The sequence below is a fragment of the Vicugna pacos genome, chromosome 21 (assembly GCF_048564905.1).
Source record: "Vicugna pacos chromosome 21, VicPac4, whole genome shotgun sequence".
In the NCBI taxonomy this organism is placed as follows: Eukaryota; Metazoa; Chordata; class Mammalia; order Artiodactyla; family Camelidae; genus Vicugna; species Vicugna pacos.
In genome coordinates, this window is record NC_133007.1 from 15,196,894 (window position 1) to 15,215,591 (window position 18,698).

At 39.9% G+C, this 18,698-nt stretch overlaps 1 protein-coding gene and 1 non-coding gene across 2 annotated transcripts in view; one reads left to right on the plus strand and one right to left on the minus strand.

Moving 5' to 3' along the window:
• F5 (coagulation factor V) overlaps positions 1 to 18,698 on the plus strand; it is a 63,736-nt gene that overhangs the window by 38,664 nt on the left and 6,374 nt on the right. The window contains exons 12-22 of the mRNA XM_015245104.3: positions 424 to 636; positions 1,811 to 4,124; positions 5,367 to 5,526; positions 6,271 to 6,507; positions 7,534 to 7,744; positions 10,278 to 10,457; positions 12,326 to 12,442; positions 13,330 to 13,401; positions 14,604 to 14,707; positions 15,144 to 15,299; positions 17,856 to 18,000. Coding sequence (XP_015100590.2) covers positions 424 to 636; positions 1,811 to 4,124; positions 5,367 to 5,526; positions 6,271 to 6,507; positions 7,534 to 7,744; positions 10,278 to 10,457; positions 12,326 to 12,442; positions 13,330 to 13,401; positions 14,604 to 14,707; positions 15,144 to 15,299; positions 17,856 to 18,000 — 3,909 coding nt within the window. The remainder of the gene's footprint in view (positions 1 to 423; positions 637 to 1,810; positions 4,125 to 5,366; positions 5,527 to 6,270; positions 6,508 to 7,533; positions 7,745 to 10,277; positions 10,458 to 12,325; positions 12,443 to 13,329; positions 13,402 to 14,603; positions 14,708 to 15,143; positions 15,300 to 17,855; positions 18,001 to 18,698) is intronic.
• On the minus strand, positions 7,428 to 7,500 carry TRNAA-CGC (transfer RNA alanine (anticodon CGC)). Its single transcript has one exon. It is a non-coding gene; the product is annotated as a tRNA-Ala (tRNA).

The following is an 18,698-nucleotide window of genomic DNA, read 5'->3' on the forward strand; positions in this document are numbered from 1 at the left end:
CTTATTTTTAGGGACATTATGTCTTACTCAGTATCTCCTGAGTTGAGAAGATGAATTTCTTATATTACGCTTTTCCTCCAGGTAAAATTACTCTAGGTAATATTCTAAGTTGATCTTCAGAATATCTTTAAAAGCAGAACCTAGAGTACAAAATATTTGAGATACATTTAACAAATGAATAATTAAATCAATATGAATGAAAGACTTTATCTCTATCCTGATGTTTCTCCCTTGGCTAACTTAGGAGAATGAGCTCTCATTTGAAAAGTCTGAGTTTGATCTTCCAGTCACATGTTAGATTTGGGAAAGCTTATCTCAGAAAAGCTGCTTTGATACAACCCAATTAACATTGGGACATTTGTCTTGTCAACATTCCCTTCTGTTGGCCTAGGCCTGATGTTTTAACAGATTTTACTCTTTCAGCTATCAATGGCTATGTGCCTGATAGCATACCTACACTAGGATTCTGCTTTGATGACACCGTCCAGTGGCACTTCTGCAGTGTGGGAACCCAGAATGACATTTTGACCATTCACTTCACCGGGCACTCATTCATCTATGGAAAGAGGCATGAGGACACCTTGACCCTTTTCCCCATGCGTGGGGAATCTGTGACCGTCCCAATGGATAATGTTGGTAAGAGCTTGGACACTGAGAGGGGACTTTCTGGTCTATGCCATGTGCAGCTCTCCAGACTGCCGCAGCTCCTGGGCTTCTCTCTCTGATCCCTTGCAGGCTTTCCTCTCAATACTTCTCATGATCTTTATTTGGGGAATTAATTACTTAATGGGGTGTAGTCCTTTAATGTGGGTTCCATTTATCCTTCTTTGGGCTAAGTGAGAAGTAAAGACACAACAGTAGAAAGAAGGCATGACTTTGAGGAGAAAGCATGGGTCTTCAGCCACTGAAGAGCATTTCTTTTATCAGAATGCCTTTTTCAGTTTTTTAAGATGGCCATCCCATCCTAGGGTTAGTGATCATCTGATATAGTGCCTTAGAGACTGGCCTCAGAGACACCAGTGTCATGGAAAACATGTGGGCTTTGGAGTTCATCAGACCTGGGTTCACATCCTGCTCTGCCCCTCGATATATGTGTAACCTTAGACAAGTTACTCAACCTCACTGAGCCTCAGTTTATTCATCTGAAAAATAGAATAACAACACCTTACAGAGATGCTTTGACCATTCATTGTAATATATGCCAAGTGCCTAGGACTCAGTAGAAAATTAACATGTGGTAACTAGTGAAGACTTCCCAGGAAATCTTCAGTGTGCCAGCAAATCATACTATTTCAAAGAGACTCAAAAATGCCCTGAATTATTTGTTACTTAGAAATATCTAAGTGTCTCTTATTTGTCTGGATAAACATCATCACCCTCCCCCTAGCTCCAGCTGTCTGACAAAATGTGCAGCTCACAAGATGTTTATGATATTCAAAGTCCATTTCATTCTTGATACATCCTTGCTTAAGTATATTCCAAAATAGTGACTCTCAATCTGTCTGTGCTGAAAGTTTTTTCTCTCTAATCTCCACTGACCAATACTTTTGGTCTATATTCTGTTAAATGATGAGTACACTGATCACATGCTTAGATGTCATAGAAATGTCAAATCGCTAAAAAGTTTCCTACGTACTTTACTCCTTATGTCACTGTGGAACAGTAACCAACAGTTCACAGATCATTAGTGGTCCGCAGATCACAGTATCCCTGATGAAAGTTCACTGGAAATTACCTGCCACAATGGACTGCTGGATTTTTATATCTTTTTCTGTACTTAGAGCTCTTGTTCTCTGTCTCTTTTTTGTAGGAACTTGGATGTTAACTACCATGAATTTCAATCGAAGAAGCAAAAAACTACGGCTGAGATTCAGGGACGTTAAGTGTATCCGGAATGAGGAGGATTCATATGAGATCACTTACGAATATTCAGCATCTACAGACATGACTACAAGGAAAATGCATGATTCTTCAGAAAACAAAGATGAAGAGGATGATGCTGATTACCAGAACACACTGGCTTCATCATTAGGAATTAGGTCATTCAGAAATTCATCACTGAATCAGAAAGAAGAAGAGTTGAATCTTACTGCTCTAGCTCTGGAGAACAACTCTGAATTCATTCCTCCAAGTACCAATACAGCTGTTGGTTCAAATTCTTCTTCCCCAGGCAACATCAGCAGGCTCATTGTCAATAACTTTGCAGAACCTCAGAAAATGCTTCCTCACCCAGAAGGCACAACAGCTGGTCCTCACCTAGGACACCTTGGCTTAGACAAGACCTCAGTTCTCAACTCTCCCACAGCAGAGCATTCCAGCCCTTATTCTGAAGACCCTGTGGAAGATCCTCTACAGTCAGATGTCACAGGGATAAGCCTGCTTCCATTTGGTAAAAAAGGATTAAAAAGTCAAGAATATGCTAAACATAAAAGATTCAAGGCAGGAAGAGACCAAGCAGCAAAGCACAGGTCCTCCCAGATGGAATTCCCAGCGCATAAAACTGGAAGACATTTAAGCCAGGACAACATTCCTTCCTCCAGAATGGGATCCTGGGAGAACCTTCCCAGTGATCTGTTACTCTTACAACAAAAGGATCCGTCTAAGATTTTGAATGGGAAATGGCATTTGGTTTCCGAGAAAGGTAGTTATGAAATAATCCAAGATGCTGATAAAGACACAGCCATTGAAAAGCTGCCAAACAGCACCCAGAATGCCTCAAGGACTCAGGCAGAAAACATCCCTTTTACAAAGAAGCCTAGAAAGCAGAGTGATCACCCAGAGTTTTCTGTAACTAGACATAAGCCTCTACAAGAAAGACAAGATGAAGGAAATAGTAGATTGAAGAAAGGCCCTTTTTTAATTAGGACACGAAAAAAGAAAAAGGAAGAGAAATCTGCGCACCATGTTCCTCTATCTCCAAGGAGTTTTCGCCCTCTAAGTGGACAGTCCAACACCCCATTTTCAGACAGGAGACTCAGTCATTCATTGTTACTCCATAAGTCCAATGAAACATCTCTTCCAACAGACCTCAATCAGACATTCCCCTCTATGAATCTTAGTCTGATAGCCTCACTTCCTCACCATATTCAGAACCCCACAAATGACACCAGTCACACAAGCTCCCCTCTGGATCTTTATCAGACAGTGCCCCCAGAGGAACGCTATGAAACATCCCCTATTCAAGACTCTGATCCAACGCACTCCTCTACTGTCCCCAGTCACAGATCTTTTCCTCCAGAGCCCAGCCAGGTACCCAACTATGACCTGAAAAACGAGGCCTTCCCAACTAATGTTAATCAAATGCTCCCCTCCTTGAAACCTGAAGTCTGGCAGACAGTCAATTCTCCAGAACTCAGTCAACCATCCCTCTCTTCAGACCTCAGCCAGACAACCCTTTCCACAGACCTCATCCAGGGGACTCTCTCTCCAGACCTCATCCAGGAGACTCTCTCTCCAGACCTCATCCAGGGGATTCTCTCTCCAGACCTCATCCAGGAGACTCTCTCTCCAGACCTCATCCAGGAGACTCTCTCTCCAGACCTCATCCAGGGGATTCTCTCTCCAGACCTCATCCAGACAACCCTTTCCCCAGACCTGGGTCAGATGCCCCTTTCCTCAGACCTCAGCGAGGCAATTCTCTTATCAGACATCAGTCAGACACCCCTTTCTCCTGATCTCAGGCAGACATCACCTCCTCTAGACCTTGATCAGACATCCTATACTTCTGAATCTAGTCAGTCACTGCCTCCACTAGACTTTGATCAGATTTTCCCTTATCCAGATCTTGGTCAGATGCCATCTTCTCCACCACATTCTACACTAAATAGCACTTTTATACCAAGGGAATTTAATCCACCAGTTGTAGTAGGACTCAGTAGAGATGATGGAGATTACATTGAGATTATTCCAAGGCAGAAGGAAGAGAACAGTGAAGAAGACTATGTTGAAGATTATTACGTGGCCTATGATGACCCGTACCAAACTGATCTGAGGATCAACATTAACTCCTCCAGAAATCCTGACAACATTGCAGCATGGTACCTTCGCAGCAACAATGGAAACAGAAAAAATTATTACATTGCTGCTGAAGAACTGTCCTGGGATTATTCAAAATTTGCACACAGGTTTGGCCAATTCTCTCCTTTTATATTCTCATTTTTCCACTACTGCTAAAAAAATGTAACTACAACAGTCCAAGGAGATAATTCTGGGCGAGTTATACTAAGTATAATTTAAGCAAGTATAGTTCCCCTATTGCAACTTGGCCTATCCTATTTCCTTTGTCAATTCCAAGATTAGCTTCTCTACTTTAAGTGACATCTGGGCAATGTAAGAGCAATCACTGTTAAGAAGTCTATGATATTTTGTAGTTAAATTAGCTCCCCTCATCTCTCTTCTTTTCTCACCACACATGTTCCTACACGTTCTTTTTGCCCCAGTGCAGAGCTGAACGTACCCATAGCCTTGCGAATCAATATGATTTCATTGAAGTTGGCTTCAATTCCAAATTTGTGATATAGAAATATCCTTTTGCAATTAACTTGTTTACCGAAAACATTTTTAAATTGTTTACTGATCATTGTAAAGTATAGAGCATCTTGGTGAAGTTTAATTCAAATTCCATGAGATTCCAGTAATAGGAAATAAACTAGCTTAGAAACAAAAACCAAGTGTATACCCTCAACTGAGGCATTCAGTAGATAATGATTTATCTTGATTTAAACTTTTGTTTTAAATTGGTTTAAAGAATCACTCACTAAAACAATCTTTAATGAGTGCTTATTCTCTCTTAGGCATTGTGCTAAGTGCTGATACTATAAAAGAGAAAATAAACACACATGACACCTGCCCTAATGGAACTTATGTCTAGTTGGCCAGGTAGATATGAACCAAGTGCTCACATAAATAAGTGTAAAAATAACCATGGTAAAGACCAAGAAGGAAAGGCAGACACATGGTGATACGAGAACTGGGGAATCTGACTCTGGAGAAGCAGCACTTGAACTGATATCTAAAGATGAATAGGCGTGACCTAGGCAGGAGGTGGAGAGGGGAGAGCATTCTAGACAGACAGAACAGCATGGTCAAGGCCCCGTGGAAGAAGGAAGCCCTGAAGCTGGAGACCTGCGTGGCTAGAACTCAAGAAGAGGGTAGGCGGTAACAAAGCATTCAGCTAGCTTTGCAGGGATCAGAGAATATTTACTGGCTTTTTGTTTTTAGCCATTTATAATTCATTTGTTCATCAAATATTGACAAAATATTATCTCTATGCTAGATAAAATGTTCAAAACAAGAGATAATTTCCTAAATTCTTTGAAGGGTCTTTAATTTGTTCTTTTAAATGAATGCTATCATTACCGTTTCAGTGAAGACGATGACGTTCCAAGGGACACCATATACAAGAAAGTAGTTTTCCGAAAGTACCTTGATAGCACTTTTACCCAACTTGATCCTCGGGGGGAGTATGAAGAGCATCTTGGCATTCTTGGCCCTATCATTAGAGCTGAAGTAGATGATGTTATCCAAGTAAGTCATCTTTTGATTTTTGCTAAGACCATCTGAGGGGTTTCCACAAGCACCAGAGGGTTTTAGAGGTGAATGTGGCAAGAGAGCTATAGGTGATTTATTTATTTTCCAAAATTAACAAGTAATTACATTTCTTTTCAAGACTGCTTGCTAAGTAATTTGACACTCATCAAGAAAAAAAATGATCTTATAATTTTATTTCTCCCTCTGCTGAGCTCCTATTCATTCTATAAGGGCCAACTCTTTCTCCTAAGAAACTTTAATTCCCTCAACCTCTCCTAAGCATTCAACCAAAATGCTCTTCCCAGGCATTCCCACCTAACCCCATTCATACCTCGTTTACAGTGCCTTTTGTCTCCATATTTTTAACAGAAATTCACAAGTGCATGTCTCTCTGCACCAGTAGGTTGTAAGCGTAATGTGAGTAAGAACCAAGCCTCATTCATTTTTCAAATCTGTAGCACCTATCATTTCATTTCAATTTGTAGGTAATGTCAGTACTTTTGCTTTGAGCCTAAAAACAAACCCATTTTGGTGTTTCTGGGGTAAACTAGTAGGGCCCTATCTCACAGGATGGTTGTAAAAATTAGATGAAATAATATACATAAGTCACTTTGCAATCGTAAGCCTTCAATACATCTTCGGTTCAATTTAATAGCCATCCACCTTGGCCCACAATGCTGACATTTTGGGATCTGGGTTTTGCTGAGCTTAAATACATCTGTGAATCACTCTTTCCTCTAGGTTCGTTTTAAAAATTTAGCTTCCAGACCATATTCTCTTCATGCCCATGGGCTTTCCTATGAAAAATCATCAGAGGGAAAGACTTATGAAGATGACTCTCCTGAATGGTTTAAGGAAGACAACGCTATTCAGCCAAACAGCAGTTATACCTACGTATGGCATGCCACTGAGCGGTCAGGGCCAGAAAATCCTGGCTCGGCCTGTCGGGCTTGGGCCTACTACTCAGCAGTGAACCCAGTAAGTGTAGCCATTGAAAGATTTTATCATGCCCCTAACCTTATAACCTGGGTCCACCAAATGGAAGGGTCAAGCTGATTTCTTATTAAATATCTGCCTTGCTTTCCATGAAAAATGGATAAAGATCGTTGTCAACAGTCGACAGCAATCATAATCTGAATCATGTAGATTTCATATGTCAGTGAGAAGCATTTGCTCGCTGGGGAGGAGTGAGGATTACTTAAATGGCTGGCCCCAGTTGGAGTGACTACTTTTACAGGGGAAGATGTTTATTTGTAATTTCCTTGAATAAGTATTAACTTTCTTCTGCAGAAGAACTACAAAGTCCAGACTCTCTCATTTTGGGCATGGTAGAAAGAACATAGGCTTAGATTTAATTCCTATCCTGTTACTTACTATGTGGCCCTAAGGAAGTTACTTGACTTCTCTCAGCCTCAGTTTCCAAAGTTAAAAATGAGATAACAAGATACAGCACATATTAGGCACTTAGTAATATTTGTTCAACAAATGAATTTGTTTTTACCATATAGGATTGTTGTCAGAATTAAATAAGATACTATAGGCAAAATATTTAACATAGTAGATGCTCAATAAATAGTGTTTATTCCAGTATCATCATCATCATCATTATTACTACCACGTTGAGATAAAGGATTAATCAGAGGAAGACTACATGAATGTCATAGAATTAGATGATAAATATCCAGGCTTAATAAGCTATTCATTTATAATCTTCAAATTCAGAGCCTCTAAGAAGATCTCCTTTTCTATATAATCAGTTATCAGAAGAGCAAAGAAAACCCTGAGGAAGAAAGGATATGCATAGTTTTCTTTTTTTAATCAAATTTTCAATTTTTTAAATTATTTTTAGAGAAAGAGGTAATTAGGTTCATTTATTTATTTAGTTAGTTATTTTTTAATGGCGGTACTGGGGATTGAACCCAGGAACTCATGCATGCGAAGCAGGCACTCTACCACTGAGCTATACCCTCCTCTACTTTCAACCATGCTCTTACTCTCTTCCAGGAAAAAGATATCCATTCAGGCTTGATAGGGCCCCTTCTGATCTGTCGAAAAGGAATACTTCATAAGGAGAGCAACATGCCTGTGGACATGAGAGAATTTGTCCTACTTTTTATGGTCTTTGATGAAAGGAAGAGCTGGTACTATGAAAAGAAGCCCACAAGGTCTTGGAGACTCGCATCCTCTGAAGTGAAAAACTCCCATGAGTTTCATGGTATTTTCTTCTGACTTTGATCTTATCTCTGAACTAAATCACACTGGGTGACAGTGATACTTGCCCATAGGTCTTCACAAGATTAGACAGGAGATGTATCTGTGGAACCAGGAGCTCTAACTAAAACCAGGTCCTTAGATGTCTCCGAGGGCTGATGTAACCTGGCAGGTGACACTCAGGTGAAGGAGAGTAGACAAAGTCTGAAAGACAGCACACAATGGCTGCTGCCAAACAAACCCAAACAAACCAACAAACTAAAAAGCAGTGTGTGTCCACTGGAAACATAAATTGAAAAAGCACTAGCACTATTCACAGTCTAAACAGTTAACAAAGCTCTCTCTTGATCTCTAAAGGATCAAGTACTTATATAGAGGAAGTGATCTTGTACTTTCTAAACTAAGAATGATTGTAGCAGCGCTTAGCAGTTCCCAGATGGCACCCAAAGCCTACGAGAATAAAATAGTGTAGGAAATGGGGTAACGAGGTAATGGGAGGAGCGTGCCAAGACAGCATTTGGGTGGGAAACACAGGAAAAGCACATCTACTCTGAAATCTACTCAGGAATTTTGTCCATAAAGAGGCAATGGAATTACAGTTTTAGAAAAATGCAGAATTTAGAATCTGATGAACAGCAATGAATGACTTAGGGATCAGAAAAAAAAAAAATGAAGACGAGTAAGCTCTGCTTTTGGAGTTTGATGAATGGAGGTGGTGACTGCCGTGAGATTTCTGATCAGGAGGGACCTGTGCTTTGAGTAAGGGTCATTCACTATAACAGGAATAGAGAAAGTTGCCATTGCTTAAGGAATTAAAATAAAAAAGACATTATATACAATATCCAGTCACTGCTGCAGCCTCCCCAGCCAGTCACTGAGGCTAAGCTGGTCTGTTCTTCCTCTCCTACCCCTGTTACACACTCAGGCTACCCCTTTTCACTTGATTGGAATACAATCCGACTTCACCTGTCAAAGCACTTTGGCGTAGAGGAAGGCAAATGATATGACTTATAATCTGCTCCAAAACCCTGCTCTCTGGACTCTGCTGATCACAGATAATAATTAATAGATAATTAATTAATATAACTAATTATAATTAATATAGATAATAATTAATAGAATTTAAAATTTCTATTAAGCTATCTGGAATAGTTGATTGACAGCTGATCCACAGACTCCGAGCAGGGCTTTCTCTTCTCCTATCACCTCTAGGCGTTCAGCCCAGGGAGGGTGCCTGGTCTCAGAGCAGGAAGCACAGCCTCTGAAAACCTCTCAACCTAGTGGGAGAGCACAGACTGTAGGATCAGACGGGCCTCCCTCTTGGCTATGCCCTGCACCGGTTGAGTACCCTCGAGGCCCTGCTTCCCAATTCCTCAACGCAAGAGGAAAATGCATCTAGTGTGGTCTGAGTTTTAAATGTATTGTAGTCTAAATCTCTATATTTGGTAATCTTCCAGTGTAGTTCGCACCAGGGTACTTGAAGCAGGCCAGCTGTGCCTGGCCTCTGCAGTATGCGCTAGGTAAATACACGTTGGATTAGCAAACAAATGAATGAATACTATCACTCAACTCAATTTATCAAATGTTTACTGAGCACCTACTACTACTACACTGGGAGTCTTCACTTCGGTATCCGGATGTAATGGTTTAGCAATGCTGACCTAATACAGCTGGAGATACCTTTCACTCCTAGGAGATCTATTTCTTACACAGAAATTAAGATGAAGGGGTGAGGCTGATGTTATGATTATGTAGATAGGTGCTCTCATACCTGATACAATTTTAAGGGTGCCAAAATGATCTCAACTCTTCTCCCTCCAAAAATTCACTTGCTTGGTTCCTGAAATTCCACAGCGGTTCCTTTGACTTTGGAAGAATAAACCACCACCACCACCAAACTTCAGTCTCAGTTAAGTGCATGGTAGCACTAAGCTTTATTATGTAAATTTTGTATTATTATTTAAGGTGATCAAGTTTATCAGGTGCTTAAAAAGACACATTTCAGTAAGGGGAGAGTGGTTAAAGTCTGAGAACCCTTGACGTCCAAGCTGGGAAGGGGGTAGAGGAGCTCAGATGAATGAGAGAATAAACATGGACCTCTAAGCTTGGTGGGGACCGCTAAGATAAAGTCAGACTTCCTAATTTTGCCTGGAACTATCTCTGAGTTTAGGAGCACATGCTGCATATCCCCTTACTTACCCTCTTCCTCTAATGACTGGAGTGCTTTTATCTGCCCATAGGAGTCTCTACCCTTTTATAGCACAGGAAGATTCACACTATAAATGTAAAGAAAAATGGATAAAACACAGAGCAGAGGTGTAAATCTGGGGAGAGATAAACTCACCCACATTTCTGCTGTAGGCTCTGTTTCAGCCTCTCACTGATACTATGCCATATAGGGGCCCCTTGCTGTGTGTGGGTGGGCCTGAGCACGCAGAGTAATGAAGAAGATGGGTGGTGAGTGGGAGGCCTCATATTTCCTCACCAGCTTCTCTCCTGGTAGACTTTCAATTGACTGCAACTCTCTGTCCTTTCAGCCATTAATGGGATGATCAACAACTTGCCGGGCCTGAGAATGTACGAGCAAGAGTGGGTGAGGCTGCACCTGCTGAACGTAGGCGGCTCCCAAGACATTCATGTGGTTCACTTTCATGGCCAGACCTTGCTGGAAAATGGCACGCAACAGCATCAGTTAGGGGTCTGGCCCCTTCTGCCTGGTAAAGATTTGGACAATGAAAAGAGGTCCCTGTTTTAAAAACAGCGAAAGCAGACAGTCTTAGCACCTGTAACTTTCCCTCCTTCCCTCCTTGTGCATGTACTTCCTAAGAGGTCAAAGCATGGGTTCTGACATAGATCCTGGGCAAAGCCATGCTCCTAAACTGCATGCAGAGTATGCAAGAGTCAGCTAATGTCTACACTGTATGCAGCATCACACAGGCTAAATGTGTGGCTCAACTCGGTTCTATGGAGTTGCTATGTTTAATGCGGGCTTCCTCCAAGCCATTACGTGTCATGCAGGCTGAGTCTTAAATAGATTACAGAAGGATCCCACGAGGCTCAGGCAGCTAAAGCTTTCTGTCAGGAGGAAATCAGAAACTTATCAGGGTTTCAGGATTCTTGAATTCTGCTCCTCATTCTATCATCCTGATAACGCTGGGCAACTGACTAAGGGAATCTTAAACTGACTCATGAGGCTGTTTGAAGGGGGGAATAATGGGTTTTTTTTTAATGATTAGAGAAGCTAAAGAATAACAAAGGTATTTAGAGCTTTTCATGTGCAAATTAATGATAAGGTTTAAACAAACTGCAGTCATCAAGGATTTTTATGTGCCAATAAGTTGTGTGTAGGTATGTATTGCAGGTGTGTAAGTGGGGGTGGGAAGGCTAGATGCCACTGGTTCTCAAACTATGGTGGGCATGATAAAAACCTACAAAGCTGGTTAAAATATGGATGCTAAGGAGAGACTTCGATCTGGCAGAACTTGAGCAGGGGCCCAGGGGTCTACATTTTTAACAAGCACCCTACCTTCCACAAGTGCTGTCAGAGAAGCTAGTCAAGGCTAGTCAATCCCTTGACAGGCCTTTAGGTGGGGAAGCTGCTGTGAGAACCAGCCTCACATGTAGGCACAGAAGTCCAAATGGGCCTGATTTGGTTAAGAATAGGGGGAAAGAGGGTTCTTGTTTGTTTGAAACATGCCAGTGACTCATTAATAAAGTTATGAAGATCCACTCTTATTAAAAATCAGGGGCAGAAAGGTTTAGTCAGACTCACTCCTTACTCTTCACCAAGTGTTACCAGATCTGTCATCCTTTCCATGAGCCTGTGAGAAGCTGGGATTGGCGGGCCCATCTAAAGCTTCACACCTAAATATCTGCATTAGAGACTAGAAGGCTGGGGGATCTTTCTTAGTGTGTTTGAGGAGGATGACCCTCGGCTATGAACTTTTACTCACAATCTAGGAAATGGTCACAAATTATAGTCAGCAGAATTTAAGTATTAACTGGTCATAGGTAACATTAAATACTAGAATGGATAATCAGAGGTTTTAGAAATCTCATTCTTTCAGTGATTTTTCTAAAACAATTTTTGTACATCTCTATCCAAAACACAAACTGTATAGAAAAATTGAAACATGGGGAAAGGTGGTTTTATTTTAATTTTCTCATATAAAAAATATAAATGATTGAAATGGAGAGAAAGGAAACGTACAAAATTTTTGAGGCCCAGTGATGTGTCATTCAAGGTTGCTTTGATATTTAGAACTATGAAGCCATATTATATACGGGTTGACTTCTAACATTCTATTTAGATAAATGAAAGCTTCTTTCTGGTAAGGGGTGTTAGAGATTTTTTTAAATTCTGGGGCCATTTATTTTTAGTACGTATGTGTATGTTGTTGTCCTTGTTTTGTTTTGATCTCTTTGGAATACCTGTAGTCCTGCTTAAAGAGAAAAGGATAACTCTTAGATTATATTGCTAAGCCACTTGCCATGCAGGGATTTTTAGGATTCTTTGATAACTGTCAACTAATATTAACCTGTTAATCTTTGGGTATGTAATTTTCTCCTTCACTCTCTATTTTAGGCTCATTTAAAACTCTTGAAATGAAGGCATCAAAACCTGGCTGGTGGCTCCTAGACACAGAGGTTGGAGAAAACCAGAGAGCAGGGATGAAAACACCATTTCACATCATAGACAGAGGTATCATCCAAGAGCCACATGATGTTTTTAGCAGGAGAGTGCCTGTTACTAGAATATTACTAGCTTTTAGGTTGGAAATATTCAACTCCGAGAACTCTGACATAACAGAGGCATAATCTGTAGTAGTAATTGCTTTAATTCTCACTTATGCTCTGACTACACTGCAAACATCAGTGAGCTAGGAAACTTAAACCAAATGGTTCAAACCAAAGGCATTCCTCTCAGTTGGGGAATCAACATAAAGCATCTTTCTTAATGATTTGTGGTTCATGGGAAAGTGCATATAAGAAATTCTCCACACACCTAGAGTAGAAAAGGAGAAAGATACCAGGAATTCAAGTAGGACCGAGATAGTCACTGAACTTGACAATTCAGTATTCAAGAAACAGTATCCATCTACCCATCTGTCTGTCCATCCACCCATTCAGTCAGCCAGCTAGTCAGCATTTATTAAGCACCTGTTGAGTACCAAGCCGTGTCAACATCTAGATAGCTCAGTGGCTGGTATTCCCTTCTGTGATCAGGATGTAAATAATACTGTAACTTTTGGGTAAACTTTTGAGAACATACTCTTATGAGGGATAGTACTTAATGTTGTAAAATGACTTGATTTAAGATACAAACAGACGGAAATCAGTTTAAAAACTAACTGTGTTCCAGGATTTCAGTTGTTTTCCTCTAAAGTGTCACTAATTTTAATTTCTATTAAAGTACCGGTCTTGCTGGTGCCTTTATCATTTTATGATCAGACATATTTAAGTCAGTGCCACACAGATAGGTGAAAATATGTACTGACCCACCAGAGGTATAATCTATAGCCATGGAGATTTTACTTTGTTAGATGTACTTTAGAGGAAAAAATTATTCATCGTTCTATTTTTTTGTAGAATGTAAGATGCCAATGGGACTAAGCACTGGTCTCATAGCTGATTCACAGATCAAGGCTTCTGAGTCTTTGGGTAAGTAGCCTGTGAAAGGCACCTCCTACAATTGTGCAGTATACAGCCTGCAAAACCACACATGACAACTCTGCCTATTGAATGTATGAGTCATTGCTCCTCTCCTGGCTTTTCTGTACCACTATGACACAACATAGTAAGGCAGCTTTGTCTGGGGTGCTAGTCTGGTGATGTTACAGTTCCCTCCAACAGAATCTGTTTTCCTGCCCCTTGAATCTGGGTTGGCCAATGGAACTGTCACAAATGTGACTCCCCCAGAGGCATGAATAGCACTTGTGCATTGGAACCCTCGGTACCATATGAACAAGCCCAAGCTAGTTGGCCAGAGGATAAGAAGTCACATGGAAAAGAAACAAGGCATCCCAGACTTCTGCTGAATAGGTTAATGAATGCAGATTATTGAGTAAGCTTCAGTCACGATCAACCAAGTCTGCCTTAGACCAGAAGACCACCCAGCCAACCCAGCCCAAATAGCCAAATTGTAGAATTATGAGCTACAGAAATGGCTACTGTTCTTAGCAAAAACAAAAACAAGGAAATTAGAAAATATTTCATTACTGACCCATTAGAGGTATAATCTCTAGCCACGGGGCTTTTACTTTATTATAGGTAATAATTATTCATTATTCTGTTGTTCTGTAGAATGTAAGATGCCAATGGAACTAAATCATGTAACATTCTATCGGGACTCAAAGGGTCTTATCAGGCAGGTATTGCAGTCCCCATTAATAGGGCCCTTTGCTGTGTCAGCCATTCATCTACTCAAGAAACGTTGCTGATCACCCACTGTGAGTCAGGATTTCCTCCTAAATTTTCTCTCTGCCTCAAACTCGTCCCAAGATCAAGAGGTCAATTGTAAGGGAGCATGAGGCTCCCGTAAATCCCTCCCACATCTTCCTGCTAGGCAGGCACACTCAGCTGAAACCACATGAATATAACTGAGAAAAAATAAATATGCCCTGTATGCAAAGAAGAGGGTAGATGGTAGTTAACAGCTGACCAACAACAGACCTGAAACCAGAATTTCATCATCAGGGACTGACTTAGTAGCTGAAGCCTGTGTCAACTGCCTGGTCTCCTACTAACTGCAGCAGAAGTTCCTCTAGGAATCTGGTTTTCCACTGGGAAGAAACTCTCTTGAGAAATTGATACTTGTATTTTTTTTTAATTCAGAATAAATTTTTTTCTTCCTTTCGATTTAGATTATTGGGAACCCAAATTAGCGAGATTGAACAATGGTGGGTCGTATAATGCTTGGATCACAGAAAAACCTTCAAAGGAAACTGCCTTTAAACCTTGGATCCAGGTATGTCTTATTAACCTGATAATACTTACTGCTGTTGTAATAATAAAGATGACACTGATTTAATAATTTCTTCTTGTTATTCTTGCAATGGTGTTGGGGAAATAGTGATTACTAGGTGCTGGGCACCATTCTAAATACTTCACATACTCAAAATGAACCCTATGAGGTTAGTTCTAGTAATATCCCATTTTACAGATGAAAAAACTAAGGCACAGAGGGATCAACTAACTTCCCAATTTCACATACAATTAGTCAGCGGTTGAGTCTGGACTCAAGTCTCTATACTCTGTGCTCAAATATGGATTGCACCTAGCCATCTTATTATTTTGTTGGGTGTTAGTTCTTTGTTCTAAAGAAAGTTAGTCGTACAATGACCGTAAGACAGTGTGTGACTTGTTGACAACGATGGTTGTTTAATACCTTTGCTATGTTGCAGGTGGACATGCAAAGGGAAGTCCTATTTACAGGCATTCAGACCCAAGGTGCCAAACACTACCTGAAGTCCTACTACACCACCGAGTTCTGTGTTGCTTACAGCTCTGACCAGACAAACTGGCGGATCTTCAAAGGGAACAGCACAAGGAACGTGATGGTCTGTGTGCTCAATTGTTTCTTCCTGAGCTAGGGTTACTATGACTATGTTTTTTTTGTATGTGTTTCTTTTTTTTTTTCTTTTTCATTGATGTTTAGTTGATTTACAATGTTGTGTTATTTCAGGCGTATAGCAAAGTGATTCAGTTATTTATATATATATATATATATATATATATATATATATATATATTTCTTTTTCAGATCCTTTTCCATTATAGGTTATTACAAGATATTGAATATACTTCCCTATGCTATACAGTAGGTCCTTGTTGCTTATCTATTTTCTATATAGTATTGTGTATCTGCTAATCCCAAACTTCTAATTTATCCCCCCTCAACCTCTTTTCCCTTCAGTAACCACAGTTTGTTTTCTATGTATGATTATGTCTTTTTTTTTTTTAAATCGTTCTGGGTGTTATAAATATGAATGGCTTTCTTAGTGCCTTAGAGAGGAAAGTGGTAAAATGATGTGTCTGTATATTACAAATTAAAGGGATAAGCCTGACTTCTGAATTTTTAAAACTCCGTAAGACCTGGAAGAAACTTCTTCATCATCAAAATTAATACCTAGACTTAGATTGGCCAATGGTACAGAGCAGACTAGAATATCTGAGCTTGTGCTTTAAGGAGTTCATGCTAAAAATTGGCCACCAAGAGTTTGGGTTTTACTAACCTTTACATTTTATTCTGTTCTTTATTTCAGAGTAACTGAAGTTAAATAGTAGTATTAATATCAGTAATGCTCTGAGGTAGTGTGATTCACAGATTTGTTTTTTGCTGTTGAGGAATGACATTTTCCAGCTGGATCTTCCAGGGGCTTATCCAGGGTTATTGCCAATGACCCCATGGTACCAGCCTAACTCTTCCCCTCCTCCTTTGCCACCCTCTCAAAGAAAGCTACCTGAATGCAAGGAGTCAGTCCACCACTATTACACTGAAAACTTTGAATCAGTTTTATTTTTCCTGTAAATAATTTTTACTATTTTCTGTATTATTATTTGGCTATTTCTAAGAATAAATTATTTGTACTATATGTTAGAACAGGTCATGAAAATCATAAATTACAGTTCTTGTCAATCAGTATGGGATAGAGTATACTAATTACAATTAAGGTCTAGAACTTAAAGATTTTTGCATCTATGTTCATGAGGGATATTTGCATGTAGTTTTATTTTTTTATACTGTCTTTTTTGTTTTAATATTAGAGTAATACTAGCTTCATAAAACAAATTGGGAGTGTGCACTTCTATTTTCTGGAAAAGGTTATCTAGTATTAGTGTTAATTCTTTAAACATTCGGTCTAATTCACCAGCAAAATCATGTGGACCTTTCTTTTCTGGGAATTTTAAATTTAAATTACAAATTCAATTTCTTTAATAGTTACAGGCTAATTCAAATAATCTGTTTCATATTGGGTGAACTGGGATAGTCTGTGTTTTCATTTCCTCTACATTGTTAAATTTATGTGTACTGGGTAGTTTTATAACACTCCCTTATTATCTTTTCGATGTCGGCAGAGTCTGTAGTGATATTGCTTATTTCATTAAAGATATTGGTAATTTGCATCTCTTCTCTTTTTGCTTTGTCAGTCTTGCTAGATATTTGCCAATTTTAAAAAATCTTTTAAAAGATCTGGCCCTTTGTTTCACTGCTATTATCTATTGCTTTTCTGTTTTCAATCTTCCTGATGTCTGCTCTTATCTTTTGTTTTAGCTGGCTCTTTCTGACACTGTTCTGGCAGGGAAAGGGGATGGGGCACAGCCTCTTTACTGCCAGGTGGAGGTCAAAGTCCATTCCCCACTTGACCTCCTCCATTGACACCTCAGCTGAGACCGCTCCTCTTTGCTGCTGGGTGGGGATGGGATGGTCTCCACTGACACTGCAGGAGTGGGAGTCTTATTAGGAGCCGGAAGGGATGAAAATTCTGAGTTTCTCTTTGGCTTTCTCTGACACAACCTGAGTGAGGAGGTTGGGGTCCCTCTTTACAGTCTCAGGAGCATGGACATCTAGTCTCCCATTTGGCCTATGATGCTGTGGGTGGAAGAGGAGACCACAGTGTTTTCTATGGGGTTTGGCTTTAAGTAGAACAATTGTTGTCTAAACATTTTGTCTTGCTAGGCTTCCCTTTCCTGGTTCTGAGGCTAGAGAAAGCAGGCTTTTGCTTTTTTTTTTTTTTTTTTGTCTGCATGTATTAGTGTTTCTTGGTCCCTGGCTTGTTTTCTTGTAAGTCTGGGATGTAAGAGGTAAAAAGAAAACCCAGGGAGATCACCACCACGTTGTTCCTTGGGTCCTGAGAACCTTAGCCAGTCTGCCTTCTTCTCTCCATCTTACAGAGTCTTCTTATGTTTTTAGTTGTACTTAGCAGGAGGAATGGGGCAAAGGACCGCTATACCATCTTCCTGAAGTGAGAGTATCCCAATTACCTTTCAAGACCAAATTGATTTGGTTCAGGCCACATGAAAACTTAATATTACAATATTAAATCAGGTCAAATTTTACTATAAAATCACTTTAGACAATTGTTATATAATTAAACTTTCCTCTTTTCCTCTAGTATTTTGATGGCAATTCAGACGCCTCTACAATAAAAGAGAATCCATTTGACCCACCTATTGTGGCTAGATATATCAGAATCTCTCCAACTAGATCTTATAACAGACCTGCCCTTCGACTGGAGCTGCAAGGTTGTGAGGTTAACGGTAAGGAACACAGATGCCTTATTTTCTCCCTGCCACTCAGAAAACCAAGGTTTGGGAGGTATGGGAGGACGTGTAGAATTTTTAGTTCTCTTCCATCTCTTAGGCTCCTAGAAAAACCTTTGTGAAACAGAGTTTCCACTCAGGTAAACTCTCATCATAATCTAGACTGAGACTGGTTCTACCAGCCAGAGGACAGGCATCATATCTCTGAACACAGACTGAATGATATGGACACTGCCCTGACCCTCCAAGGAAGGGCTCTAGCTTAGAATGGCCTCCATCAGCCTATCTGCAATAAGAACTGAGATTCAAACTAGGTCTGACTCTTCCAAAGTCTCCCAGCCAGGTCACTCAGACTTCAACATAAAAAAAGTATCTAATAACATTACTAGTGTATGTTAGGTGTTTAATAAATGTTTTTGAAATAGAAATCTGCTTCCCAACTTCCTGAAGCCTTGCTTGCACTCTGTATTCTGTTTCACACTCTGTGTAGGCACCCAAGCCTTTTAAATGTAAGCTTCTATTTTTCAGGGGATGTAACGTGACCTGTGGTAGAAATAAATCTAGGTAACCATAAATGGTCATAATAAAATTCTTCTATATATAAATTCTTAAGAGTCTTATCAACTATTCTCCTTCTCTGACTCTTAAAGTAGCGCTTTCCAAAATTTTTCACTTCAAAGCACATATAGAAAATA